We start from the raw sequence: 26,916 nt of genomic DNA, 5'->3' as shown, positions 1-26,916 counted from the left end.
ATCCAAAAGTGAGAGAACTCTAAAAAAAAAAAAAGGCGATGGGGTGGAAACCAGGCCGAACCAGCCCCATCGGTACGGTATCGGTTCGGCATCGGTACCGTACCATTACCGGAGCCGACCAGTACGTCGGTACGCTCGGTACCGCGTACCTTGGGCTGAACCTTGTCAGTAATTGACCAGTCTGGTTCAGTCCACCCCAAACCGGCCGGGTTGCTTGTGATTGTATAAATGAGATTGATAATATAATAACTTAAACAAATTCTATGTTGGGTTCAAATTGAAATATCAGCAATATTTATGTTTTAAATCTAGCTCTCTGAGTTTGGTCTTCCTCTTTGGTGACCGTAAAAAGTGTGAAAAAAGTGAAGCTGAGGATACTCATTTCCATATTTCAGTTCCTTAGAAACCTTAGTTTTTTCATCTAAAAGTAATTGGTTTAAGGCATTTGATGCCCCAAGTATGTAAACAATGTTTTACATTGTGCATAAGGATATTATAAATAGACTCAATAAGTTTGTTCAATGTTTTGTGATTAATATAGAATAAATTTTACTGAAGAAAGATGAGATGTTTAGATAAGAAGTCATTTGCTGGTCTTTATTTTACTGTATTTATTTTTTTCAGGTGAGAAGGTTCTTGTATGCTTTTACGTTGATTGTCTTGTGCTTGTTGTAAAGTTTGTTCTATTTATTTTCACGCTATATGCATGCTTTTAGTTTCTTCATGTGAATAAATACTTATGATGCATACGTTGCATGCAATTACTATCACCTTTATGAGATGTTTTTGGGTTTCTGTGAATTTATCAAAGCTGTCATACTTTATGTGGCGCTTCTGCTTCATGAATTTGTAAACATGCTTTTGTTTATGAAGTAGCACTTGGTTGTTGAAAGGTTAAATCTTCTATTGCTAATAGTTCTTGGATTCTTAATCTTCTTAATCTTGTTTACATAGTTAATGCAAGCTGATGGTGGTCATCAAAGAAAGGAAGAATTTAATAAGGTCGAGTGGTCATTTAATCGAGAACCTCGAGTAAGTATTTTCTCCTTTGTGATGATTTTGAGACTATATATTGTTAACACAGCTCTTTTTTTTTTGCGTTGTAACTTTTTCTAGCTTATGTGTGATAATAAATGACCAAGTCAGAAAAATATTGAAATACTACAAAGTCATTTAGACGTCAGCCAAGGCACAATAAACATTCTAACAAAACCTTGATATGATATCATATGCTGTATCTTCATTTGGTAGTAAAGATTATGATAATCATGATTATAGTAATTTGTTTTGATGAAATTTTGTGACAGTGCTCCTTCGCTCCTTTCACAAACTTCATGGTGTCAAAGGGATAACCTTCTTGTCAAGGGACTGGATATAAGTCACTCTGTAGACATGATAATATAAGTTCTAACATAGACTATAATAAGAAATGTAATATCTGCACGGTGCATAAACAATCCTTTTGGACCCTGGTTGGATGTTGGCTTTGGTTATCTGGTGATAAAGTATGCACTGGTGGGAACGTTTTGGAGGAGTTCATGAAGAAGTTACAGTTCTAGAGAACCCTATGGAATCCATTATCTCTAAATGAGGGATAAATAATTCACCTTTCATTTGAATCCATTATACTGATCCCTCAAAATGATCTCCTTTGTCTTTGTTTTCTCCCAGTCTCTTTCTCCCCTTCATGCACTTATCCACAGACCCTATAAACAACGATCCAAATGAACCCTTGGGTTCTTAAATAATCTATTATTGAGATATCCTATACATATGTCTATAGCAAAGCCAAAAGGCTACATGCAGCTGCTAGAGGGCAATTTATATTGTCTTATAGGCATTGTGAAAAATATTGCAAAGATGTCTTTTTCTTTATCCTTTTTAATTTCACTACTGCATTTTCTGATGTCCTAAATACATAAATATGCTTATTTTCAGCTTATCCAAAACTGAGCCATACCGGTGCTCACCGGTATAATTCCGGCTTTTAAAATGGCTCACTGCCGGAGCTGGAGAAGAAGAACAGAAGAGAGAGGGAGCGGGGAAGGGAGGGAGGAGCGGCGGCGGACGCCGGTCCCTCGCGGCCCTCTGTCGGCGTCCACCGCCGCTCCTCTCTCCCCCGCTCACTCTCTTTTTCTCTTCTCCTTCTCCATCTTCGGCAGGTTTCCCCTTCATTACCGGGCCGGGCCCGTATCGGCTCGTTTCGCCGGAAAACCGGTATGGTGCCCGATATCGGTTTCTCTGACCTTGCCTGAAGTTTTTTCTTTTATTCTTAGAAAAGTAAACCTCCCATATTAATCTTTTTGTCCAAATCTTAGAAGGCTTTTTATAAACTTTTCATTTCTCCAAGTAGTAAACTAGGATAGCTAAATTAAAAAGTGTATTTCTTTATATAAACTATCTCCCATTGACCAACTTATTTGTCCAACTTCGATTCCTAAAAAAACCAATATAGCAAGCTTTTGGCACTTGGTCATTGTTTAAGGCGACTGCAGCACGGGCAGTGTAATGGTAAATAATCCCCTAAAAGAAGACTTTTAAATTCAAAATAGAACTTAGCAAAGTGTTATAAAACATAAAAATGACTCAAAACATTGGATTTCTCATGACGATCTAGCTTTAAAATTGTGTCCAATCATGTTAACTGCATCTAGGTGTGGGCCCAAAGAATGATTCTGCATGATCCATTTTTGCTGCATGATTCTCACCATCAAGATCTTAATGACAATATCAATATCTGCTGTTGGATTTTCAATATTTGTTTTTAGAACTAATATAAGAGTTCTTGGCAACTTAAAAATTAGATGGTTGATGTAGTCTCTTGATCAACATATCATGTCCACATGATTGATCATCAAGCACAGCTAACTGCTGGATTCTTCGAATGAGAATCAAGCGAAATCTTGAAATATATGCTTAACCTGAACTGTTAACTAACTGTCACAACCCAGGAACTCATCCAAAAATGGTAGCCGAAAGGTATTATTTGGGTTTTTTGATCCTATATAAGTACCCAAGATCTTTCCAGCGAATAACCAATGTGGGACTAAACAAATGCCTACGCGGGTTCTTACATACTCTCCCCGGTTCAAGTCCTGATATTCTTGTCAGGCTAAGGGTTCAAATCCATTCAAATTCAATCATAAACACTACGATTAGCTTGTAGTTAGCTCAAAAATACCTGTGCTGTAGTGTCTCCTAGTCCACATAGGTTATAAGCTAGGTCTGCTTTGATACCATTTGTCACAATCCAGGAACTCATCTAAAAAGATTAGCCGGAAGGTATTATTTGGGTTCTTTGGTCCTATATAAGTGCTAAAGATCTTCCTGGCGAATAATCAATGTGGAACTAAATACATGCCCGCACGGGTCCTCACACTAACAATGATCAGTTGTGATTTATGGTCACGAGTTCTTTGTTCTTTGTTTTTTTTCTGGGTCCTATTCTGCCAAGATGTTAGATGGATCCTCAATTGCAGGATTCTTTATTAACAGGTCTTCAATATTAGTTTATTTGTGTGATGGACCTTTAGTCATAGGCTCTCCATGTGATGAAGCTTCAATTGGGGGCTCTTCTTGCACTATTTTTTTATGGCCTTAAATTTTGGATATCATAATATGTAGTTTGGCTAAAAACGTTTTTCAACCTTAATGCTGCTCTGATGCATATAGCATAGCTTTTATTAACTGCAATCATTACCAATAAATTTCATGATTGACATTAATTCATCATGTATCTTCGCAAAAGACATCTTTGGATATTTGGTGTCTTTGACGAGAAATTAGCCGATGTTGATGAAAAGGTTGTGAAACAAAGGAAAAAAAATAGAAAGAGAGAAATGGACTTAAAGCAAAGGATGCAGAAATCCTTTGCTTTGTTACCAAGATGATGCATGGGAGGTCCCAAGAATAGGTTTAATTTAGCTTTAAGATTTCACCGATAAAGAAATCTAACTTTAAGATCAAAGATCTAGTTAACTGTCCAAATAGGATAGGTGGGAACTTACAACAACTATGATCAGAGAAAAAAACAAATAAGCATGTCCTCGTGTTTAGATAATGAGGAAAGATGCTAGCGAAAATTTTCTGGATTTTTAGGTGTTGAAGAATCAGTTCAGTGGTTACCTTGAACTTAAATTCAGATTGCTTTGCTTGCAAATTTGTGAAGAAAGATGATTAAGGTTTAGATCCATGATAAAAGGAGTTGGGAGAAAACAATACGCTTAGATCCAAAAATTGAAATCAATTTATAACCATTAAAGTATATCAAAAGCAAGGATTGAAGAACTGGTGGGACGGGGGCCGTCCTGGCCACTTGTCCCATTCTAGTGAGATCATGACACGTGGGATAGGTGTGGGTCTTGGAAACTCCCTTTCGCCCCCATCCCGGCCATCTCACCTTCATCTTGGTTGGGTCACATGCCGATACAGTCATCCTGATCAGGATGTGCCTCTTTTTTTTTGCGACGATGCTTTGGCCTTCGGCTCATCGTCGGAAGGAGCTCTACCTTTTTTTTCCGCTGATGCATCGTCATCGTCGCTAGGAAGGAGGAGGGAGGAAGCTCGATTTGTGGGCTCCTTCCATGTTTTTCCCATGATAAGTAGAGCATGACTCAGATCGCTTGAAAAGATGGAGGGAGGAAGCTTTCTTGTTTTTCTGATGCAGGGAAGACGGAGGGAGGGGGCAACACGGACCCAAAGCCTCGGACTGCTCAAGTGGCAGGAGGGAGCAGGGAAGATGGAGTCATGGGCGCTCAATAGAGTGCTTGATGCCTTTTTTTTCTTTTTCCCTTCTCGATGCAAACGCGGAGTGGACCGGTCATGCTCACACAGATTCACATGAAAGAAGCATTCTCTTCCTTCTTGCCATTCGATCACCAATACCACATATATCAAAGCATTCAATACTCCCTCTTTATCTATCCGCACAACTCTCTAAACGAGCAGTTGATGATTTGGTGGTGCATATGCTCCTCTCTCTCTCTCATTCCCCTCCCCTCCCCCATGGCTCCTTAATGCCTTTTGCTTTTTTTATTTTTATTTTTATTTCTCTCTAGGCACATATCAGGATGCTCGATCGAGATGGCCACTACGATGGGGTGGGATACGGGGTGTCCTGTTATGTGGGAAAATCGAGATGCCCCATCCCACAGGATTTAAAACCTCGATCCAAGGAATCAAATTAATTCAGTTAGTAGATTAAATGCAGTAATAAGTTCTGCACAGCAGTATTTGGAAGTATTAAAGTGGAAATGAAGAAAAGATCACAGGTTCAATAAATAATAGACGAAGAGTAAGCAAGCCAAAGTTAGTGGAGAGGAGGAGCTGACCTGGTTTGAAGTGTTTTCTTCTTATTCTTAAAATTAAACCACGTGTTTTGATCATTCATCCATGTCTAATAGGCTTTTTCCGAAATTTTATGATTTCTCTTATTAGTAAAGTAGGACACGTTAAATGGGAAAGTATCTCCTAAAAATACCAGCAACCACTTCATTACTTTTCCACTTATGTGACTTCTTCAACTAAGATCCAGAAATGTATTATGCGAACCAAGGTCCGCCGTACCGGATCCGGTAGGCGTACCGGTTGCCTATCAGACTGGTACGGTTTCGGTTCGTACCAAAATCGGATGGTACGAACCGAGAAGCTCTTCTCTGTCGGAGCCGGGGAAGAAGAAGAGAACGAGAGAGAGCGCAGGGAAGAGAGGGAGGGAGACCATCTGTGGCCGCCATCGGAGAGCCGCGGAGGGGCGGCGGAGGTCAGAGGGGACGGCGGAGCCTGGCGGGGGGCGGGGGCGGCCGCGGCTTTTTAATTTGGGGGTTTTAAGTGAAGTCGGCAATTGATTTGTCCCCTCGGGTTCCCCCGCCCTCTGCCGGGCTCTGCCGCCCCCCCGGCCTCCGCTGCCCCTCCGCGGCTCTCCGATGGCGGCCACAGGTAGTCTCCCTCTCTCTCTTCTCCGCGCTCTCTTTTTCTCTTCGTCTTCTTCGTCTCCGTACCGGAACCGGCATGTACCGGTAGCTGGCCGGACCGGTTCGACATACCATGATGCAAACTATATTCCCTGAACAAGTTATTAGTACCTGAACTCCTAAAAGAATAAAAGAAGAAAAGCTTTTTGCCATGAACTTCAAAATAAAACTTTCTACATAATTATGAATTGATCAAACATCAAAAGCACTCAACCTAGTGGATTTCTCTTGATGCTCAGGCTTCCAAATTGCATCTGAGTATTGCAGTGTAGACTGGATATTAACCCAAATAGTGCTCGTGAATCACACTGCAAGCTTCTTTTGGTGATTCATTACATAAATATATACAAATAAGTATGAAAATGTAAAGTAGTTAAATTTATCTCATTGAAACTGGAAAATCATGCCCACCATGCATGTTAAATATATGGGACAATATGTTTCAGTGTCATTGCTAAAACAGGTATCTTGTTTTGTGAAAAATAATGGATGAATTAGATTGGTTGTATCATTTATAGTTTTGTTTTCTAATGAAACAGGTTCTTGTTCCAATTGCAAATGGTTCTGAAGAAATGGAAGTGGTAATATTAGTAGATATTCTAAGGCGTGCCAAAATGGATGTTGTGGTTGCATCAATTGAAAAATCCATGCCGATTGTTGGATCACAGAGTACGAAGATTGTTGCAGACAAGACTCTAGCTGATGCTTCAGAGTCAACATATGATTTGATAATTCTTCCTGTAAGTTAATTAAGCCTTGTTACAGTATTTTTTCCTTGTTTAAGTTGAGGCATAAGGATCTAGTCTGTGTAGCTCATATATTCCCATTGAGGTTGAAATTGTCTTAACTTTTGTCGTAATTACTCATAGACAGGATAATCATAGTTCCAATTTTACAAACGTAGAGACATGTATACACAATCTTTAGGCAACAGACATGGAATATTTTTATTCTTTTAAGACTTAGGAGTGAATTTAGTATGCATGTGAGAAACTATTAGCTGTTTAAGAAGTTTGCACATGCTTATGTGCATAGACATAAAATAAAAATTTTCTTGTAATACTTTATATGCATAAACCTTTGGATTCAAGCAATCATGTTGTCTTATTTTGCCCTTATTTACCTAAAGATCTCCTTGTTTATGGTTCATATATTGTTGCTTTATCAGATTCTGAAAGTTAAAAAGCATGCAAACTGTGACACTGGGGGTAATTGTGACACTGCTTGAAACTTATGGAGGATAATGCACTGACACTTTAATGGGTAATAACAAACACCGATATAGTGCTTGCCCCCCATCAACAGGTTCACAGTGTGTAGTCCAAAGAGAATGGTATTGTAAGGAGACTTTCCACGCCGTAAAATAATGGTGAGCATAGTGAAAGTTGAAAAGTATGAAAACCCTGACACTGAGGGTAATTGTAACACTACTTGAAACTCATGGTGCATAATGCACTGACACTTAACACCAATATAGTGCTTGCTCCCCATCAACAGTTTCACAGGGTGTAGCCCAAAGAGAAAAGGTATAGTAAGGAGACTTTCCATGCTGTAAAATAGTGGTGAGCATGGTGAAAGTTGAAAAGTATGAAAACCCCGACACTTGGGGGGGGTGTGTGTGTTAATTGTAACACTGCTTGAAAGTCACGGTGCATAATGCACTGACACTTTGATGGGTAATAACAAACACCAATATAGTGCTTGCCCACATCAACAGGTTCATAGTATGTAGCCCAAAGAGAAACATATAGTAAGGAGACTTTCTTTGCCATATGAAATGGCGAGCTTGGTCATCATTGATTGCAATATACTTTGTTTGCACATTGAGGAACAGATGTCTGCAACATCAGTAACAGCCAAATTGATAGATCCTATGGTGCCGAAAGATACCAAAGCTGAACTTAACGGTGGTGCCTGCCATGGGCCTGCACTTTAGCGTGAAATGAGAGATTATCTTCCTTTTTCTTTTTGGTTGGTCCTCCAGGAGAAAACAAATCACCAAGAAACACATTTTGTTAAGTAATTATTGGAAGATAGACCACTTGACATCAAAATAAGATAGTATCCCAAAGATAACCAATGGTTCGGCAATGAACAATCAATCCCATTAATGCAGACTGCCTTGCTACTAGAGTCTGCAAGATGTTTATAAGGTCCAAATTTTTATGTTTCTCCACTCATCTGAAACAATGGAGATCCCATAGTTGACCATTTTGCTGTTATAGGAACAAGTTCATTTTCTACTTGGGTCTGGTCCACGTCTAACAAGGTTGTTCTTAGTGTTTCATAACTAAGAGCAATTTACCCCCTTGATGCATTATGAATGGTACCAACATTTTAGCATTGGAAGGTGATCGTGCAAGATTGAATAGAATGCCGTTCATAATCAAGAAATGTGCAATTCTGAATTCACATATTATCTAGTTATTGTATTGATCAATTCCACAGTTTTTCCCTGGCCTCTGATTAGAAAAAGTTTGAAATTGAGGTTTTGAACAGGAAAAGCATGAAGAAACAGATTGCTATACCTTGGCTTTCTGTCAGATGCCTTTTTTTGGCCTCTTCCTCTTTTTTTCCCAAAAGTTCTTTCTCCATCTTAGTACTCTTAGAGCACAATGAGGTTCCTTCTGCTGCCTGCCGGGAAAGATACCCGATTAGGTGGGCTCTAATACAAGAATATGAACCAGTGAAAGATTCCTCACCACAACCAAATTTGCAAATGGATTTTGAGCTTTGTCTGCTACCCTTATCATTGTTTTCTTCAGTTGTTTTTGTAACATATTTCCACAGTGGGATTGCTGTTTGTTCATCGCTCCCCTCACAAATTGTTATATCTATCTCATTCGTTTTAGATTAATTATCTGAAACATGTATTTACCCTGTAACTGGATGATGTATAGGGCATTTGAATCTGATTTCTGATCATTAAGTAGCAAGAACAATATATTATTAATGAGTAGCTGTTGACATTTTAGGTAGAAAAATTAAAGAGTATTTTGTTCAGTTTATTGGAGTTTTGAACTTCTATATAGGAGAAAAAAAGAATTCTATGGATGGAAGATAAAATAGTTTTATTATTGTAACACTTAGCTCAGCTAATAAGGAAGTAGGCCTAGTCCAGCCCAGATGTACGAGTTAGAGTAGGAGACGAAAAAAAAAGTATAGAGCCTTGTTCGACTTGGAGCATATGGAAAAAAAAAGGATAGAGACCTATTTGACTTGAAGTAGGAGGACTCCTCCATCCCAATTTTTACAAGAGCTAGAAAACCTAGCCTCCAACGACTATTTAAAGATCCCCACATCCTCTTTTGCCTCACTGCCGATAGGTTTTGCCAATCGTCACTGCTAAACTGTCGTCGGTTCCTTTCTTCTCCTCTTAGTGTCCAATGGCCTTGGCTCACAGTGCTCATCGGATATTTTAGTTGAGCGCTTGCCGGGATTTTAGGTTTTGAGAGGGAGTTTTCTTTTTTCACTCTCCTCTTCTCTCTCTCTTCACACTCTTCCTCTCTCTAGAAATCTTGTGGACCTATATAGGTCAAGATGTCTTGATGGGCCTGGATGACCCTTGACCCTAAGAGGGGTCCCGAGTCTTTCGGATTTGCGTTATGCGACATTAGGAGGGTTCCGAATTGGCGTTATGCGGCTCTAGGAGAGGATTTAGGTTGACCTTATTATGATCATCTGCCGTAATCCATGGACGGTTATGATTATTCTAATGATGGGATTTGTCTCTGTAGGTGAGCAATCGTCTAGACAAGAAGGTGTTGGGTAGATTTATTTGATGCCCCATGTTTGTAGACCCAAAAGTTGATTGGTGTTTTTGTACTTGAGTTTGAGACCAGTAGAGGTAAAAATTCCTCAACACAATCATCTACATTATTATGGAAGTTTTATATCTAAATGTATCTTGCATGATTGTGGGTATTTTATACATATTGTTGTGTATTATGTGTAAATGTGATGTTACTTGGATTATGATATTAGTCTAGCTCCGTATGAAACTTATTAATTAGTGAATTATTATAGAAATCATGTGACTATAAATAAATCAAGACTTTGCTACAATTATAAGATGGGGTATGGGCAGCATTTGGATTGGTTGGCCGTGCAAGAAACGTGGTATATGTATTGGGTCAGTCTTGGGCTGGGGTGCTGCATTATGTTTGGCCTACCACAGGCTGGAGCGTAGCTGTAACTAGTTCACCCGAAAGTCTATTCCAGGTAACTAACTGCAATTTAATCATAATTGTGATATAATTAAACTGAATTTTTAGTAAGCGTGGGAAAAATAGGGGGCATCTGGATTAGCCGTACATGTGTAAAATATGGTGTTCAACTGTGGACTGAGTTGTGATACTATGGTTGTTGGCAATGGACGGAAGCATGGTATGCGTTTGGGCTGCCACTGGATGGAGCATGGTTGTGACTAGTCCAATGCTGAAAGCAAATCAAGAAAATAAATTGTGTTTAATTGAATTTTGCATAACAATGAGACTGGGGAAAAGAGAGGCAATTGGGCTAGCCGACATGTGTGAAACGTGGTGTTCAATATTGTGGTTGCTGGCCTCGGGCTGAAACGTGGTGTGTGTTTTGGCTTGCCACGGGCTGGAGCATGGGTGGGACTAGTCCGGTGTCGGAACAATAACGTTGTCAGGATCTAAACTATATTAATTGGTTAATGATAAGTAACCTCACTGACTTACTGTTGAATAAAATTGCTGATTTGGGTGATATGTGATGTGTTTACACAGAACTATGGTGATATATGGCATCTATCTCGAGACTTCCATCTATGATGATATATATGGGATTGTGTTGCTGTGGTCAAAACTTGATGTGTATATTTGCATGGCTTATATGGGTGTTTATAAATATATACACGGGATCTATTAAGCAATATTAATTATTAGATTGTTGATGTACAAATCTGATTATTTTTCTAATAGCTTTATATTTGCTAAAAGATCACATTCATGCTGGTGTGTGTGCATGGAGGATTCTTATTGGGCTGAAAAGCTCATATCCATCTATTGTATTTTTTTTTCCAAAGTCGCAGGATGTCTAGTTTTGGATAGGTTTGGGCATGGAGTTCAAGCGATGGAATCTTTAGTTAGTTAGTTTATTTTTTGGTACTAACGAACAATTGAAAATTTTGTAATTGAGCAAGTTAGTTATTTGATCATAGTGGATTTATTTAGTTGGATTAATTTGCTATTAATTGTTGATTAACTTTCTGGAATTATTTGGAATTGGTTCATCTTAGGCCTTGCATGAGCTCTAGAATTCATGTGGCCGTGTCACATGGCCGAATGCAGATGACGGGTTCGGGGCGTGACAATCATGTTGTGGAATGATAAGATGGTTTATTTTGGAAAGTTGGTTGAAAGAAGTGTTCCTTATCTTTTGTGTTGTTTGGGTTGGTGATAGGTGGTTGTGGGTGCTTGCTTGCTGGAGACCAGAGGGAGGAGCATATGTGACACTGGAAGAAGAGTATAAGGAAACTTCGACATCCAATAATTTGTAGTTACTCAGTGCATTGTAGTGCAATTCTTCCAGTTTCTCTCTCTCTCTCTCTCTTCATCCGTGGGAAGGTGTCATGGTGGGCATTTATGGCCTCCTCTATCCGTTCAAGTTGTGCTTTCTTGTTTCTTTTTCTGATTTATTAATTTTTTTGGAGTTTTTTTAGTATTAAGGGGCATTTTGGACTTTTGAAGCACTATGTTAACGGCGTTAAGAGGCTGACGGATGTCTGTATCACATTGCATCAAATATCTAAGATAAGGGATTTAGTTGTAAACTTTTATAGTTGAGGGGGTCCATGTGCAGATCTGGTAAACTTGAGCAGGTCAAAAGGTATTTTTCCCTAAAATTTAAGGTTTCCATAGTTTTATGGTTGAGTATTGCATCATTAGCTTACTTTAAGGATAAACTTGTTCCTTTTTCAAAACCATGCAGTTTACTACTGCCACTTCTTTCCTTTTAATATCTTAATTATGGTCCTGAATCTACCTCGTTGGCATGCTATTCTTCATCATTCACTGGTGCAAGTTGTTAACTTCCCCTCTCACCCTAGGTGATGATCCAAGGATTGATAATGATTTTTATATGAAGGAGCTAGATATCTCCAAATACTTGATTAGAAATCTGTCAAGACTCAAGATATTTGAATAACAAGATCGACATCTTTTAAAACAAATATATCACTGGCATGGAAACCGCCTCAGTCAAGTGACCAGAGTTCTTTCCTTCAAAAGCATCAACAACTTGGATCACCTCAGCATTATTGTCTCTTTCATCAATCTCTCTCTTATCCCTCTATTCTTGATCATTCATCAAGACAACTCATATCCCTCAGGCTTCATAACAAACTCCTGAAGATTATAAGGTTTTGATATTTTGATCTTTGTGTGGGGATCATTTTTTTTCCCTTCTGAAAAAAACTAGGAACTTCCTCATCAATATAGTAATGATATAATGGAGAAAAATAATGGGCAACTTCAATATATACTCATTTCTCATCAATATTTTGTTTTTTGATCTGTAGCTTTTGTTTAGCCTTTGGCTCCTCTTTGAGTTCATCTCAATTAAGTAAATAAGCAAATCTTGCTGAGGATCTTAGATATTGCATTCTCCATATATGATGTAGCATGCTTGTTTTTTTTGTTTTGGTTGGGGTTAGTGGTGGGGTGGGGTGGTGGGGAGGTGGTGCGGCAAGACTTGAAAGGAAATCTCTTATTGTAACTTGTTGTTCAGCCTCAATTTGCAATATTTTTCAGAAATATCAATCTTTAAGGGTAAAAGCTGGCAAATCTGTTACATTTATGATAGCTTGCTTAAGTAGCATTATCTTAAGTGTTGTAGTTTTGCTTGAAATTTCAAAATATACATTGCACAACTAAAAACTCCAATCTTGTACATCATTGCTTATACCTACTCTTTTCAATTGTTCAACTTTGTCATGATACTTGCATGAAAAATGATGCAGCAAGCAACAGTGTGAATCAATTGTGGTAAGAAATTAGTAGTTCATTGCTCATAGGTAATGTATCATCAGATAACCAGGTTGTGGTAAGAAATGGACAAAGTTTAACTGGGTTTTCATGGGTGAGCAATATGCCACTAACTTGATTGTGGTGAAAAATCAACAGAGGTTCGCTAGGATAGGTTATCGTCTAAAAGTAAGGTGGTAATTGTGTCTCAAGATTAGTGAGAAGATCCCCAAATGAAATGGGGAAAGTGAGATAGATAGATAGATAGAGAGGAGCAGAAAATGGTGGGAAGAAGAAACAATGCTGCAGGCTTACAAACAACTGAAAAAGATTAAAATTAATGATGCGTAGAATCTTTTTAATTGCATGGGAAGATAAAAATTTAAATGGAGTAGAATATTGGTGTATAGAAAACGGAGGATAAAATGTGAATGTTTAAGGATAACTAATAACAAATTAGCTATTAAGTTAGTTTCTAGATCAAGAGACAAATAATATATGAAGTGCTTATACACCATGGGAAGAATTAGTATAAAGAATGACTAAAACAATTTCAGATGATATGGATGGACCATTGTAAGGTGTTGCTGAGGGAGTAAGGATAATTTTGGGTGGAGAACCTAATGAGATGGTACAGAAACATGCTACATAGAGTCAAGGGATCCTTGTTAAGAAGGATGTTTGAGTCCATGTTGAAAGGGCCTGCTAAAAGGGAGGGATAGCCTAAGCTTGCATGGATGGAAGTTTTATGAAATGATTAGGAAAGCTTGCAGTAACATCAGAGGTATCAACCTTGATTAATTGGAACGAGGCTTCATGATTAAAGTCTACTGATTAATATACCTAGTCTAGAGTAGAAAACAACAGGAGGCATCTTAGCATTTGTTATCTTCAAAAGTACTAGTCATACAATATTTTTTTCTAACGAGGACTCAAGATGGTGTGATAAAGGAAGCATGCTTCATATTTAGGATTTTCTTGTAGGAAACATTTAGTTTTGTTCTTTGTAGTTTCTAATGCATAGCTGACCCCAAAATGATAAGGATAGGGCTTGATAGTTGTGTTTAGAAATTTAATGCATAAAAATTCTTGTAGGGTCATGTCTGCTTACACTGAAAACACCCTAATCCCTCAATTCATATTAACCATATCATCATTATCTAAATAAGCCAAAAATATCAAATTAATATGATATAATTATGCAAGATCTTCAAATTTCATTGTGGATGTTGCCCACTCCAGGTGATGCAATCAAGTTAACCTGCAAATAGACCAAACGAATAGTTGGAAGTTGGAGCAATATCTGATGATTAGCTAAGGATTAATAAAAGCTATGACAAATACTTGAACAAAGAAATATAAGAATAACTAGATGCATGTTACCACAGACAAAAAGGTAAAGGTCATAGAGATTCTTGAGCAAGGACTTGAGGGAATAACTAGCATAATTGGGAAAGTTTGGACTCAAATTGACAGGTTTCTTTAAAAGAAAGGGCAATTTTTCTAATTCATTGGTAAAATTTGATGCATGTCTGAAAATAAATGGTAGTGACAAGGTTTGATGGTCATGTTTACTGAATTCTGATGCACAAAAGTGCTTGTAAGTTTAGAACACTCTAAAAGAACGTTAAAACTCAGCTCACAGTAATGATATTAAACAGAAACAGTCAAAGCAAAAAAAGCAAATATTATTGATATTACAAATATGGAAGACCTACAAAATCTATCATGGACTGTTGTAAAATGTTATTTCCAGGTCATACAGTCAAGCTAACCTGAAAACATCATAGTTCAAAAATGAGCTTCCATATCATACCTGTTACCAGTTATAATCTTTTTCTCTATGTACAGAAAAGCAGTTCTATATCCAAAGTAAACATATTGCCTTTCATCTGCTTGTACCAAAGAATTCCTAAATAGAGTCAAGCTACAATAGTCCAGAAATTCAAGAAATCAAGCAGCATGCAGCACTTGCTTTGTATCATTACATGTCTAATGTGGCCTGTGTGAACTGTTTCTCCTAATGTTGCAGAAGATTTTGCCTTTGCTTATTTCATATCTGGGAGTTTCACTTACAAAAGAAAAGTTAAAGCTTCTTCATTGCTTATTTACGTTTCATAAATTTTCTTTCAGTTTTGAACATATTGGCTTAAAATTGCAGGGGGGAATTGCTGGAGTAGAGCGGTTGCACAAGTCTAGAATGCTCAAGAAATTACTTAAAGAACAAAAAAAAGCAGGAAGGATATATGGTGGGATCTGCTCGTCTCCATCTTTGTTGCAGAAGCAAGGCTTACTCAAGGTAAAATATAACGAGTTTAGAATGTTAATATTTTGTATATAAATCTTAGAACAGGAATTTGAATTGACATGATGCCAAACAGGATAAAATTGTAACTGCTCATCCTGCTGTTATTGACAACCTCACTGGCCAAGTTGCTGATGGAGCCGGGGTTGTAATTGATGGAAAACTCATTACTTGCAGGGGCCTTGGTACTGTAATGGATTTTTCACTTGCTATCGTGAGCAAGTTCTTTGGTCATGCAAGAGCAAGAAGCGTGGCAGAAGGGATTGTTTTTGAGTACCCCAAAGCTCAGGTTTAAAGAATATGGATAGGATAAAAGATATAGCAGAACTAGAAGTGATCTATTTGGAACCAATGAACTGTTGACAATCTTTGTGATGAAGAATATATATTTGTACTGCACCAATATAATCAAAGTCGGTCACTGCATCACTTACCTGTGATGGTGTGGATTCAAGATTCGATGCACTGTTCATGCGGATTCTTGATGCTGTGCATTCATGAGCAGGTATCTAGTAAATATTTTCACAATTTGTTTATTTTCTTATTTTATCTGCATCAACCACTATTTCTGTCTCATTGTTAATTTACCTATTGGCATTTAACACTTATGTCTCAACAAAGCGTATCGTCAAAAGTTCTGTAATGACTCCTTGGAAATGAACTTTCAGGAACATGTGAAAACATCAAGAATTTTTGTCACGCCCCAAACCCATCACTCGGGTCGACCACGTGACACGGCCACATAATCCTTAAAGTAGAACCCTAGAGATCATGTAAGGCCTAAAAGGTACAATATTCATAAGATGCCAAAATTAATGATTAATGTAATTAAATCAAATCCAACTAAAATGTACTGATTAATTACATAATTTCAAATGTCCATAAGCAAAAGATAAATTAACTTCTATCTATCTAGCAGTCAGACTCCATGCTGATCTCATTTCTAGTCCCACCCAATGGTCTCTACAAATCCAGTACCTTTGAAAAAAAAAGTAAGTGTAGTATGAGCTTTTCCAGTCCAGTAAGAATCCTAACAGCCACACACAGTAATAATAATAAAATAATCAAAGTAACAAATAAATATCATTTCATCATTTCAAAAGCTCAACAAACAACAAGTATATATAACCAGTACATATACATAAATCCTCTTTACACATTATGTGATCCACTTTCGTATTACTCTGATCCCCAAGTTTTAAGACTTTTCACTTCTGGCTTTGGACTAACCAAGATCATAACCCAGTCCAAGACTGCATAAATCCCACGCATAAGCTTGTGGCAGCTATCCCACGCGTAAGCCGGTGGAGGCTATCCCACGCATAAGCTCGTGGAGGCTATCCTACGCATAAGCTCGTAGAGGCTATCCCACGCATCAGCTCGTGGCAGCTATCCTACGCATAAGCTCGTAGAGGCTACTCATGATGAGGCTAGTCCAACCCATTTTTCTTTACATGTCTAATAATACATGTTTAATCCAATTCCAATCACATTACATATTCCATGTATTTTCAAAAATATGATAATTCTTCCCAATTGAATTATTTTAATATTTCCATAGCAATCAAGATGCACACCTCATATATGTCATATCAGCTCATAAAACAAATAACAACATAATTATAAAATAAACCCAACGATAAATCAAGCATATGCATAGAGGTGCTCAGATGTAGGGATTCTTACCGAAATTGTAGACTGACTCAAATACGGATCCAAATCACAACCTACGCGCTGGGGTGCTGAGTCCCATGATCAAAATCTTCTGGCACCGCTGACTCTTTTCCTACAACATCAATTATAAATCACAAACTAAATTATCTAATATTTAAATATTCTAAACCATAATTCACATCTACTATGGGGTCCATCACCAGGTCCCGAAACATCTCTATCCCTCCAGATCTAAGGCAGTCGGGGTGGCCCGACTCCCACCTTGTACCACCGGCCTATGTCGTCGCCAGCCATGGCCGCCGCCATGCCGACGATGATGGTCGGTTCTGGTGAAGAGACCAAAAGTAGTGGACGAGAGAGAAGGGGAGAAGACCCTTCTTTCTTCACGGATGGGAATGTCTCCCATCCTCCACCTCTTAGTCCAAGGCAGCAGTCATGGTGGCTGTGCCTTTACCTTCCCCAACCCGACACACCTCGGCCACCACTGGTCGAACCATCGCCAGCCGCCACTGTTGCAGTCGTCGACGATGGTGGCCGGCCAAGGGGGGAGAGAAGAAGTGGTCTCTTCCTCTTCTTCTCCCAAGAACCGACAGAACCCCGAGGAAGGGAAGAGATTTCTTCTTCTTCCCCAAGAACCGACATGCTCACCCTTCCCCTCCTCCAACATCAACCGAAGACCATCATAACGGTGGTTCGCCCCCCCCACCCGACGGCAGCCACGGTGGCCCACGACCGCCGTCATCGCCGCCGGTGGCCAACCGACGAGAGGAAGAGGGAAGAAGATGGAACCACGAGAAGACCTCGGTCCACCAATCCCCATCTCCAACAAAGCCGAAACAGGGGTACCCTGTTTCGGACTCTTCTCCGAGGATGTCACTAGCCAAACCCCAACCAAAGCAACCCTATAATCTAGCAAATGCAGCGCAAAGGGAATGTGCCCCGCTTACCTCCGTCCGTTGGGTGTTCCAGCGACCTTTCCGGTGAGAAATCGGAGGGGGAATCCTTGAGTAAGCTCGGATCAAAGCCCACAGATCCAAGGTTCTTCACCCGATTTGTGGGGGGTCTCTCCACGGCCGGCCGGTTCTCGGAACCGCTCCCTCCTCGGCGCTTGGTCTCCTCCGGCGATCGATCCCCTCTAACGCCGCCGCCCCCCTGCAACTCCCCTCTTCCATGATCGTGCCTAGGGCACGATCGTAATAGGTAGATGGGCCCGGTCTTTTCGGGCCGGCTCATCAACCCTCTTTTTTTTCTGGGTTCTCACATTCTCCCTTCCTAAAAAAAAATTTCGTCCGCGAAATTAACGTACCTGGAATACCAAAGAGTTGGGGGTGTTTGGCTTTTATTTCTTCCTCGAGCTCCCAAGTAGCCTCTCTTTCTGAGTGATTGCTCCATTGCACCTTTACATAAGGAATGGTCTGACGCCGCAACACTTGATCCTTTCTATCCACAATCCGTACCGAGTACTCTCATAAGTCAGGTCCTCATGCAGATGTATAGGCTCAAAATCTACCACATGGTTCGGGTTCGGAATATATTTTCTCAACATTGAAACATGGAATACATTATGTACACCTGATAAAGCTGGTGGTAGAGCCAAACGATATGCCACTTCTCCAACTCTGTCCAAGATCTCGAACGGACCAACATACCTAGGGCTCAATTTGCCACGAACCCCAAACCTCATCACATCTTTAGTAGGAGATACTTTCAAGAAAACATGATCACCAACCTGAAACTCCAGTTCTCTTCTTATATTGTCAGCATAACTCTTTTGTCTACTCTGAGCTATAAGGAGCCGTTCTCTGATCACCTGTATCTTATCCACAGTTTGATGTACTATCTCTGGACCCAATACTTTTCTTTCTCCCACATCATCCCAACAAATTGGAGATCGGCATTTTCTGCCATACAATACCTCAAAAGGAGCCATCTGAATGCTGGCCTGATAACTATTGTTGTAGGCAAACTCAACCAGCGACAAATGACTATCCCATGCACTACCCAAATCCATGACACAAGCCCTTAACATATCCTCCAAGATCTGAATAGTGCGCTCCGACTGTCCACCAGTTTGTGGATGAAAAGCTGTACTGAAGTCCAGTCTTGTACCAAGGGCTTTATGAAGGCTCTTCCAAAACTGTGACACAAATCTAGTATCTCTGTCAGACACAATTGAAACTGGAACCCCGTGCAGCCTCACAATTTGCTCTATGTACAAACTTGTCAATTTTTCCAAAGAAAAGCCAACTCTAAAAGGCAAGAAATGTGCTGACTTGGTCAGTCGGTCAACAATTACCCACACTGCATCATTACCCCGAGGGGTCTTAGGCAAGGCAGTCACAAAATCTATGGTGACGTGCTCCTACTTCCACTGAGGTATGAGAAGAGACTGTAATGGTCCAGCAGGCCTCTGATGCTCAGCTTTCACTTGCTGACACACTAAGCACTGTGCAACATACTGAGCTATATCTCGCTTCATGCCACTCCACCAAAAATTTTCCTTCAAGTTCCTGTACATTTTAGTACCTCCTGGATGCACTATATAAGCTGAGTTATGGGCCTCATCAAGAATCTCTTTCTTCATTTCTGGTATTTTCGGCACACATACCCTGTTTCCGAATCTTAAAGAGCCATCTTCATGCACTCGGAATTCTGACTGCACACCTGACTCTACTGTTTCTCTGATCTTCTGTAACTCTGGATCGTCTCTCTGAGACATCTTGATCTTTTCAATCAAAGTAGGTTACACTGTGAGGGTAGCCAATTGTACCTTAGGATCATGTAGTCGTAACTCAATCCCTGATCTCTCCAAATCTAATAAAATATGCCTCTGCGTAGTGATCAATGCTGCCGGCCCACTTGAGGATTTTTTGCTCAAAGCATCAGCCACTACATTCGCTTTCCCTGGATGGTAACTGATAGTCAGGTCATAATTCTTCAGTAGTTCTAGCCATCTTCTTTGCCTCAAATTTAGCTCCTTCTGTGTGAAGATATACTTCAAACTCTTATGGTCTGTGAAAACCTCACAGTGTTCTCCATACAAGTAATGCCTCCATATCTTTAGAGCAAAAACTACCGCTGCCAACTCCAAATCATGTGTAGGGTAGTTCTGTTCATATGACTTTAACTGTCTAGAGGCATAAGCTATCACCTTCCCATTCTGCATCAGAATACACCCAAGTCCTTTACGAGATGCATCACTGTAGATGGTGAAGCCTTCTGTTCCAGATGGAATAGTTAGCACTGGGACTATCACCAGACGCTTTTTCAGCTCTTGAAACCTCTGTTCACAGTCATCTGTCCATTCAAACTTTACTTGCTTCTGAGTCAAGCGACTTAGAGGCATGGCAATACGGGAGAATCCTTCAACAAATCTTCTATAATATCCAGCCAATCCTAAGAAGCTGCGCACTTCAGTTACATTGGTAGGTCTACACCACCCAACTACTACCTCCACTTTCATTGGATCAACAGAGACACCTTTTTTGGAGATTACATGTCCAAGAAAAGAAATACTATCCAACCAGAACTCACACTTTGATAGCTTAGCATACAGCTTCTTTTCTCTAAGAATTTGCAATACTACCCTTAGATGTTCTTCATGTTCCTGTGAGCTCTTTGAATACACCAAAATATCATCAATGAACACTACTACAAACTGATCCAGATAAGGTTTAAATATCCGATTCATAAGATCCATGAAGGCAGCCGGTGCATTTGTCAAACCAAAAGGCATGACCAAAAATTCATAGTGCCCGTATCTGGTCCTGAAAGCTGTCTTGGGCACATCCTCTGCCTTTATTTTCAATTGGTGATAGCCTGAACGAAGATCAATTTTCGAGAAAACCTGAGCCCCTTGCAGTTGATCAAACAAGTCATCAATTCTTGGTAGTGGGTGTTTATTCCGTACCGTCACCCTGTTTAATTCCCGGTAATCTATACAAAGTCGGAGGCTACCGTCCTTCTTTTTCACAAATAATACAGGAGCGCCCCAAGGAGAAACACTAGGCCTGATAAAATCCTTATCCAGTAACTCCTGTAGTTGTTCCTTCCATATCACAACTTGATTCGGTCTCTAATCCTTCGACTTGAAAGGTCTACTGTTTTGGCTCGGAGAATCAGTGGGTCAAAACCTTTTCTTCAAATTCTTTTCTCTAGCAGCTTGGGCATTGTCAAGCCCTTTTTCTATCACCAGGGTTTTGTTAACTACATCTTTATAACTAGACAGTTCAAAAGCAACGATTTCTTGTTGAATCCGTCTCCTGAGTCTATTTTCAAATTTTCTTGCTCGGTCACTATTCTCTGATATCAAGGTCGGAGCATATCAGGACATCTCTTCAAACTTTGCTGCATATTGGGCAACTATCATATCACCCTGCTTTAGTCGGTCAAACTCTCTATATTTCTGGAATCGGATACCCTGGAAAAAATACTTCTCATAGAAAATCTTTTTAAATTCTTCCCAAATGAAGGGGGCATCATCCGGACCAAGCTTCCCTTTCTCCATCTCCCACCAGTCAGCTGCCTCATCCTGTAACATGAAGGTGGCAAAAAGGACTTTCTCCTCATCAGGGCACCTCAGAGCTTGAAAGACTTTATCTATTTCAGCCAGCTCTCAGCCTCTATCGGGTCAGCCGTACCTTTAAATGCTGGGGGTGCATATCTCTGGAAATTCAACAGACTGACTCGATGCTCCGACTGAGCTGTAGTGCCTTGAAACTGTTGCTGTTGCTGCTGCTGCTGCTATTGTTGATACATTGCTTGCTGCTGCTGCAACTGTTGTTGCAAGAATTGTTGCTGTACCTCCACCATGCTCATCATGTCTGCCCTGGCAGCAGCTTGCTGTTGTACCATCATTTGCATCAACTGTGAAGCACTTATCGTATCCTCAAGCTGAATACTTGGTCCTTCGGATGTCCCAATCTCTGGAGCTCCCATCTCTGGAGTACTGCCAGTAGGGTCAATAGTGTGCTCCTGTTGTGGCACACCCCGAGTCGGCGTGGATGAGGTACCCTCCTGCTGTCCAGAGGGTGCCCAAGCCGTGGAGCCGTCCGCAAATCGGGTCGGCCTTCTGGCACGCCCTCGACCACGCCCTCGCGCCATATCAACCTATACAATTTTTCCAGCATCAAGATTATCAGATTGAGACAATTTTGCATCCTTAATATGCTAATCACACCATTATAATATCTTACGTGTTTAGTGCTTTTCCCCACTCAGGCTTACTCGAGCCTAAACCCTAGGATTCCTAAACTTTAAGCTTTGATACCAAATCTGTCACGCCCCAGACCCATCACTCGGGTCGACCACGTGACACGGCCACATAATCCCTAAAGTAGAACCCTAGAGATCATGTAAGGCCTAAAAGGTACAATATTCACATAGATGTCAAAATTAATGATTAATGTAATTAAACCAAATCCAACTAAAATGTACTGATTAATTACATAATTTCAAATGTCCACAAGCAAAAGATAAATTAACTTCTATCTATCTAGCAGTCAGACTCCATGCTGATCTTATTTTTTGTCCCACCTAATAGTCTCTACAAATTCAGTGCCTCTGAAAAAGAAAGTAAGTGTAGTATGAGCTTTTCCAGCCCAGTAAGAATCCTAACAGCCATACACAGTAATAATAATAAAATAATCAAAGTAACAAATAAATGTCATTTCATCATTTCAAAAGCTCAACAAACAACAAGTATATATAATCAGTACATATACATAAATCCTTTTTACACATTATGTGATCCACTTTCGTATTACTCTGATCCCCAAGTTTTAAGACTTTTCATTCTGGCTTTGGATTAACCAAGATCATAACCCAGTCCAAGACTGCACAAATCCCACGCATAAGCTCGTGGCAGCTATCCCACGCGTAAGCCCGTGGAGGCTATCCCACGCATAAGCTCGTGGAGGCTATCCTACGCATAAGCTCGTGGAGGCTATCCCACGCATCAGCTCGTGGCAGCTATCCTACGCATAAGCTCGTAGAGGCTATCTCATGACGAGGCTAGTCCAACCCATTTTTCTTTACATGTCTAATCATACATGTTTAATCCAATTCCAATCACATTACATATTCCATGTATTTTCAAAAACATGATAATTCTTCCCAATTGAATTATTTTAATATTTCCATAGCAATCAAGATGCACACCTCATATATGTCATATCAGCTCATAAAACAAATAACAACATAATTATAAAATAATCTCAACGATAAATCAAACATATGCATAGAGGTGCTCAGATGTAGGGATTCTTACCGAAATTGTAGACTGACTCAAATACGGATCCGAATCACAACCTACGCGCTGGGGTGCTGAGTCCCCTGATCAAAATCTTCTGGCACCGCTGACTCTTCCCCTACAACATCAATTATAAATCACAAACTAAATTATTTAATATTTAAATATTCTAAACCATAATTCACATCTACTATGGGGTCCATCACCAGGTCCCCAAACATCTCTATCCCTCCAGATCTAGGGCAGTCGGGGTGGCCCGACTCCCACCTTGTACCACCGGCCTATGTCGTCGCCAGCCATAGCCGCCGCCATGCCGGCGACGATGGTCGGTCCTGGTGAAGAGACCAAAAGAAGGGGTGGATGAGAGAGAAGGGGAGAAGACCCTTCTCTCTTCACGAATGGGAATGTCTCCCATCCTCCACCTCTTAGTGGTGGCTGTGCCTTTACCTTCCCCAACCTGACACACCTCGGCCACCACTGGCCGAACCATCGCCGGCCGCCACTGTTGCAGTCGCCGGCGATGGTGGCCGGCCAAGGGGGGAGAGAAGAAGTGGTCTCTTCCTCTTCTTCTCCCAAGAACCGGCAGAACCTCGAGGAAGGGAAGAAGAGATTTCTTCTTCTTCTTCCCCAAGAACCGACATGCTCACCCTTCCCCTCCTCCAACATCAACCGAAGACCATCATAATGGTGGTTCGCCCCCCCCACCCGACGGCAGCCACGGTGGCCCACGACCGCCGTCGTCACCGCCGGTGGCCAACCGATGAGAGGAAGAGGAGAAGAAGATGGAACCACGAGGAGAAGACCTCGGTCCACCAATCCCCATCTCCAACAAAACCCTAGAAATCCTTCACCAATCTCCACACAAACCCGATCAACGCCCAAATGCCATGGATCCTGGCCAATCCCGGCGGCCGGCGGCGGCAAGATCCGGAAGAGAAAAGCCGAAACAGAGGTACCCTGTTTTGGACTTTTCTCCGAGGATCTCACCAGCCAAACCCCAACCAAAGCAGCCCTATAATCTAGCAAATGCAGCGCAAAGGGAATGTGCCCCGCTTACCTCCGTCCGTTGGGTGTTCTGGCGACCTTTCCGGCGAGAAATCGGAGGAGGAATTGATCGGTTCTTTCAATTTTGAAAATAAACCACGCAATAGCACGTATCCTGTAGGATAGTGATTACGGGTGTCGGTCCACAGGGATTGAAGAATAAGTTATTTTTCTTTTAAAAATAAATCAAGAAGAAGGATGTGCTAACTTGATTTAACTAAATTAATCTATGAGTACGAATTGAAATTTATCAACGTAAATAGATCTAGGGTTTGGAATCCACCGCGTAGCATTGCATTAAGGACTGTGTTCTTAATTTTTATCTTTTGGAGAGGCATGCAAATTGGCTACAAGCCTTTTAAAATAAAAGCATAAAGAGTGTTAGGAAGATCCATCTTCGGTGTAGCATGAAGTGTTTACCTAAGTATGCTAATCTAGGATGCAGCACACTTCATCTTCCTAGGCATGAATCATCTTAGACTACTTTAGCAAACATGATTAGTAAGTGGCATGCTCAAGGTTTAAACATCATAAAAGAAATATTTCATTGAAGATAAGAATTTAAACAAGCTCCAAAATAATAAAGAAAATAAGAACTACAATGCCCTGATACATTGCTAGGGCTTCATCCAGCCCTAGACTAGACGTTTAGCCGAGCATGGCTTCCGGACGACCTCCCATCTTCAAAAGAAAGCCTTCACCTCCCATCATTCCCAAAATATCACAAAATATTCTCTTTCCCTCCCTCCTCTCTTTTTTTTTTATTTCTTTTCTCTGGTTCGGCTCTCTTCTTCTCTTCACCGAAACAGGGTCTCCCCTGTTTTTCCTCAACCGAGCTCCCTCATTTCTTCTCCCCTCTTCCTTTTATAGATCCCCACCAAGAATCAGCCAACGGTGGATCCATGATTTCGCGTGGAGGAAGAACGCGTGCGTGATCGTTGGGACGGAATCCATGGGATCGGCTGGAGCTGACCGTGGGATGGAGGCGCTAATCCGGAAAAAGCTGGCTGGGTGGCTGAATCATGGGAGTCTGGGATCTCGGAGAAGACGGGAACGGAGCTAATCCATGGGATCGACTGTAGCTCGAAAGGACTGATGCGGAAGAGCGGGATCTCAGCTGCGGATGAAGAGGCGGAGGAACTGGGAAGAGAGGCTGCACCGCGTGGAAGATCTTGTGGAAGATCTCTCAGGCTGGAATGGGCTGATCGGAGGAGTGGTCGCTGGCAGTTGGAGCGGCTCGTTGATTGCAGTGGAGGAGTGGTCGCTGGTGGTTTGAGCGGCTCGTTGATTGCAGCGGAGGAGTGGTCGCTGGCGGAACATCCGGGGATGAAGACGATGCTACAGTTGGATGCGGAAGACGCCCGGCTGATTTCCCTCTTGGGTTTGGCACGCAGCTGAGGGAGGATCGGGTTGCGGATCTGGCTGGCGGGCTCGATGGGAGGAAGCCGTGGACGGTCGGGATGCTTACGGGAAGGAAGAAGATGAACAATAGGATTAGTTATATATATATTTTTTTTGTAATACTGTTCATATGAACAGTGTTTTCACGGGACACTGTTCATATGAACAGTGAATCCAGTGATTCTTCTCGAAATTATTTTTATTTATTTTATTATATTTATTATTTTTTTTTCTTGTTTTAAATTTATAAATTTTATATGAAGGCAGGTAATGAATTTGGTTGGGAATTGACTTTGGGTTTGAGGTGGGTCATGATCGTTGATTTGCTTGAACTTACTCTCGAGCCCAATGTCGTTTAAATTTAATTCTTGCTAAACTTCTTCAGACCGGACTCAACAAGGCTAAAAGCAGGACCGTAACTTAATAAAAGGGTTAATCAAATATTTTTCCATACAATTATAACTTTCAATCTAATCAGGACCAAAGCCCATTTAATTATAACCTTAGCCGGGTCAACACAATCTCCTTATATGTTTTTCTATAGTTTTCATTAGAGATTGCAATCAAGAGAGAGACAAGTTCAGAATCTAGTTTAAGAAAAGAATTATTTACCTCTTACCATAATTTAAATTTAATTCAATGTTTATACAATTTCATGGTAAAATATGTATTTATCAGTTTAAAAACATTGATAAGTGCTATGGAAAGATAACTAAATTATAAATTATTAAGCACTTATCACACCTCCAAACCTATGTTTTGCTAGTCCTCGAGCAAAATAAAATTAGAAAAAACTCTAACTCACTTTCGCAGGCATCGTGATTGCATTTACCATATGCAACAAGGCTTTAAACCCCTAGGTTACCCTAGTGGACGAGTTATAGTCTCGTGAGGGTTTCCAGCGAAGATACCCACAAACTTCAATAAATCATTCATTGTTATGATTAATTTGTTGCTGTTGTTTGTTTTATATTTTTTTTATTATATATATATATTATTATTATTATTTTAATTCCTTTTTTTTAAATTCGATTGATCTATGAAGTAAAAATCAAATTTCAAATGCATACTAGCTAAGAATTTCAAAAACTTCTTTTTTTTTTTAAATCTAATTTAAGATACATAAATGATAAGAATTTCAAAGCACACACGGTTTTATTTACTAAATCAGCCCAAATTCTAGGTTAATATGCAGTCTAAGTTAAAGTTGTTAAGTTTCCGTTTAGGGAGTTATAAGACTTATTTATACTGGAGTGCTGGGTGAAATCTGGACCGTACACAAGC

General features: G+C 40.3%; 1 protein-coding gene across 5 annotated transcripts in view; it reads left to right on the top strand.

The window, feature by feature from the left end:
• The window catches only part of LOC103696861 (protein DJ-1 homolog C), a 58,354-nt gene that overhangs the window by 21,074 nt on the left and 10,364 nt on the right, over positions 1 to 26,916 (top strand). For 2 of the 5 annotated variants that reach the window (XR_005509822.1, XR_005509820.1), the window contains 4 exons: positions 955 to 1,032; positions 6,509 to 6,709; positions 15,120 to 15,257; positions 15,340 to 15,768. Coding sequence is in view for 2 of the 5 variants with exons in the window: in XM_008778583.3 (XP_008776805.1) it covers positions 955 to 1,032; positions 6,509 to 6,709; positions 15,120 to 15,257; positions 15,340 to 15,558 (636 nt within the window). In the remaining 3 variants the exon portion in view is untranslated. Of the gene's footprint in view, positions 1 to 954; positions 1,033 to 6,508; positions 6,710 to 15,119; positions 15,258 to 15,339; positions 15,910 to 26,916 lie in introns of those variants that run through there. The other 3 variants (XR_005509821.1, XM_026801040.2, XM_008778583.3) reach the window with 3 other exon arrangements.

Source organism: Phoenix dactylifera, unplaced genomic scaffold, assembly GCF_009389715.1.
Source record: "Phoenix dactylifera cultivar Barhee BC4 unplaced genomic scaffold, palm_55x_up_171113_PBpolish2nd_filt_p 001355F, whole genome shotgun sequence".
NCBI classification, from domain to species: Eukaryota; Viridiplantae; Streptophyta; class Magnoliopsida; order Arecales; family Arecaceae; genus Phoenix; species Phoenix dactylifera.
This window is presented reverse-complemented; position numbering and strand designations above follow the sequence as displayed.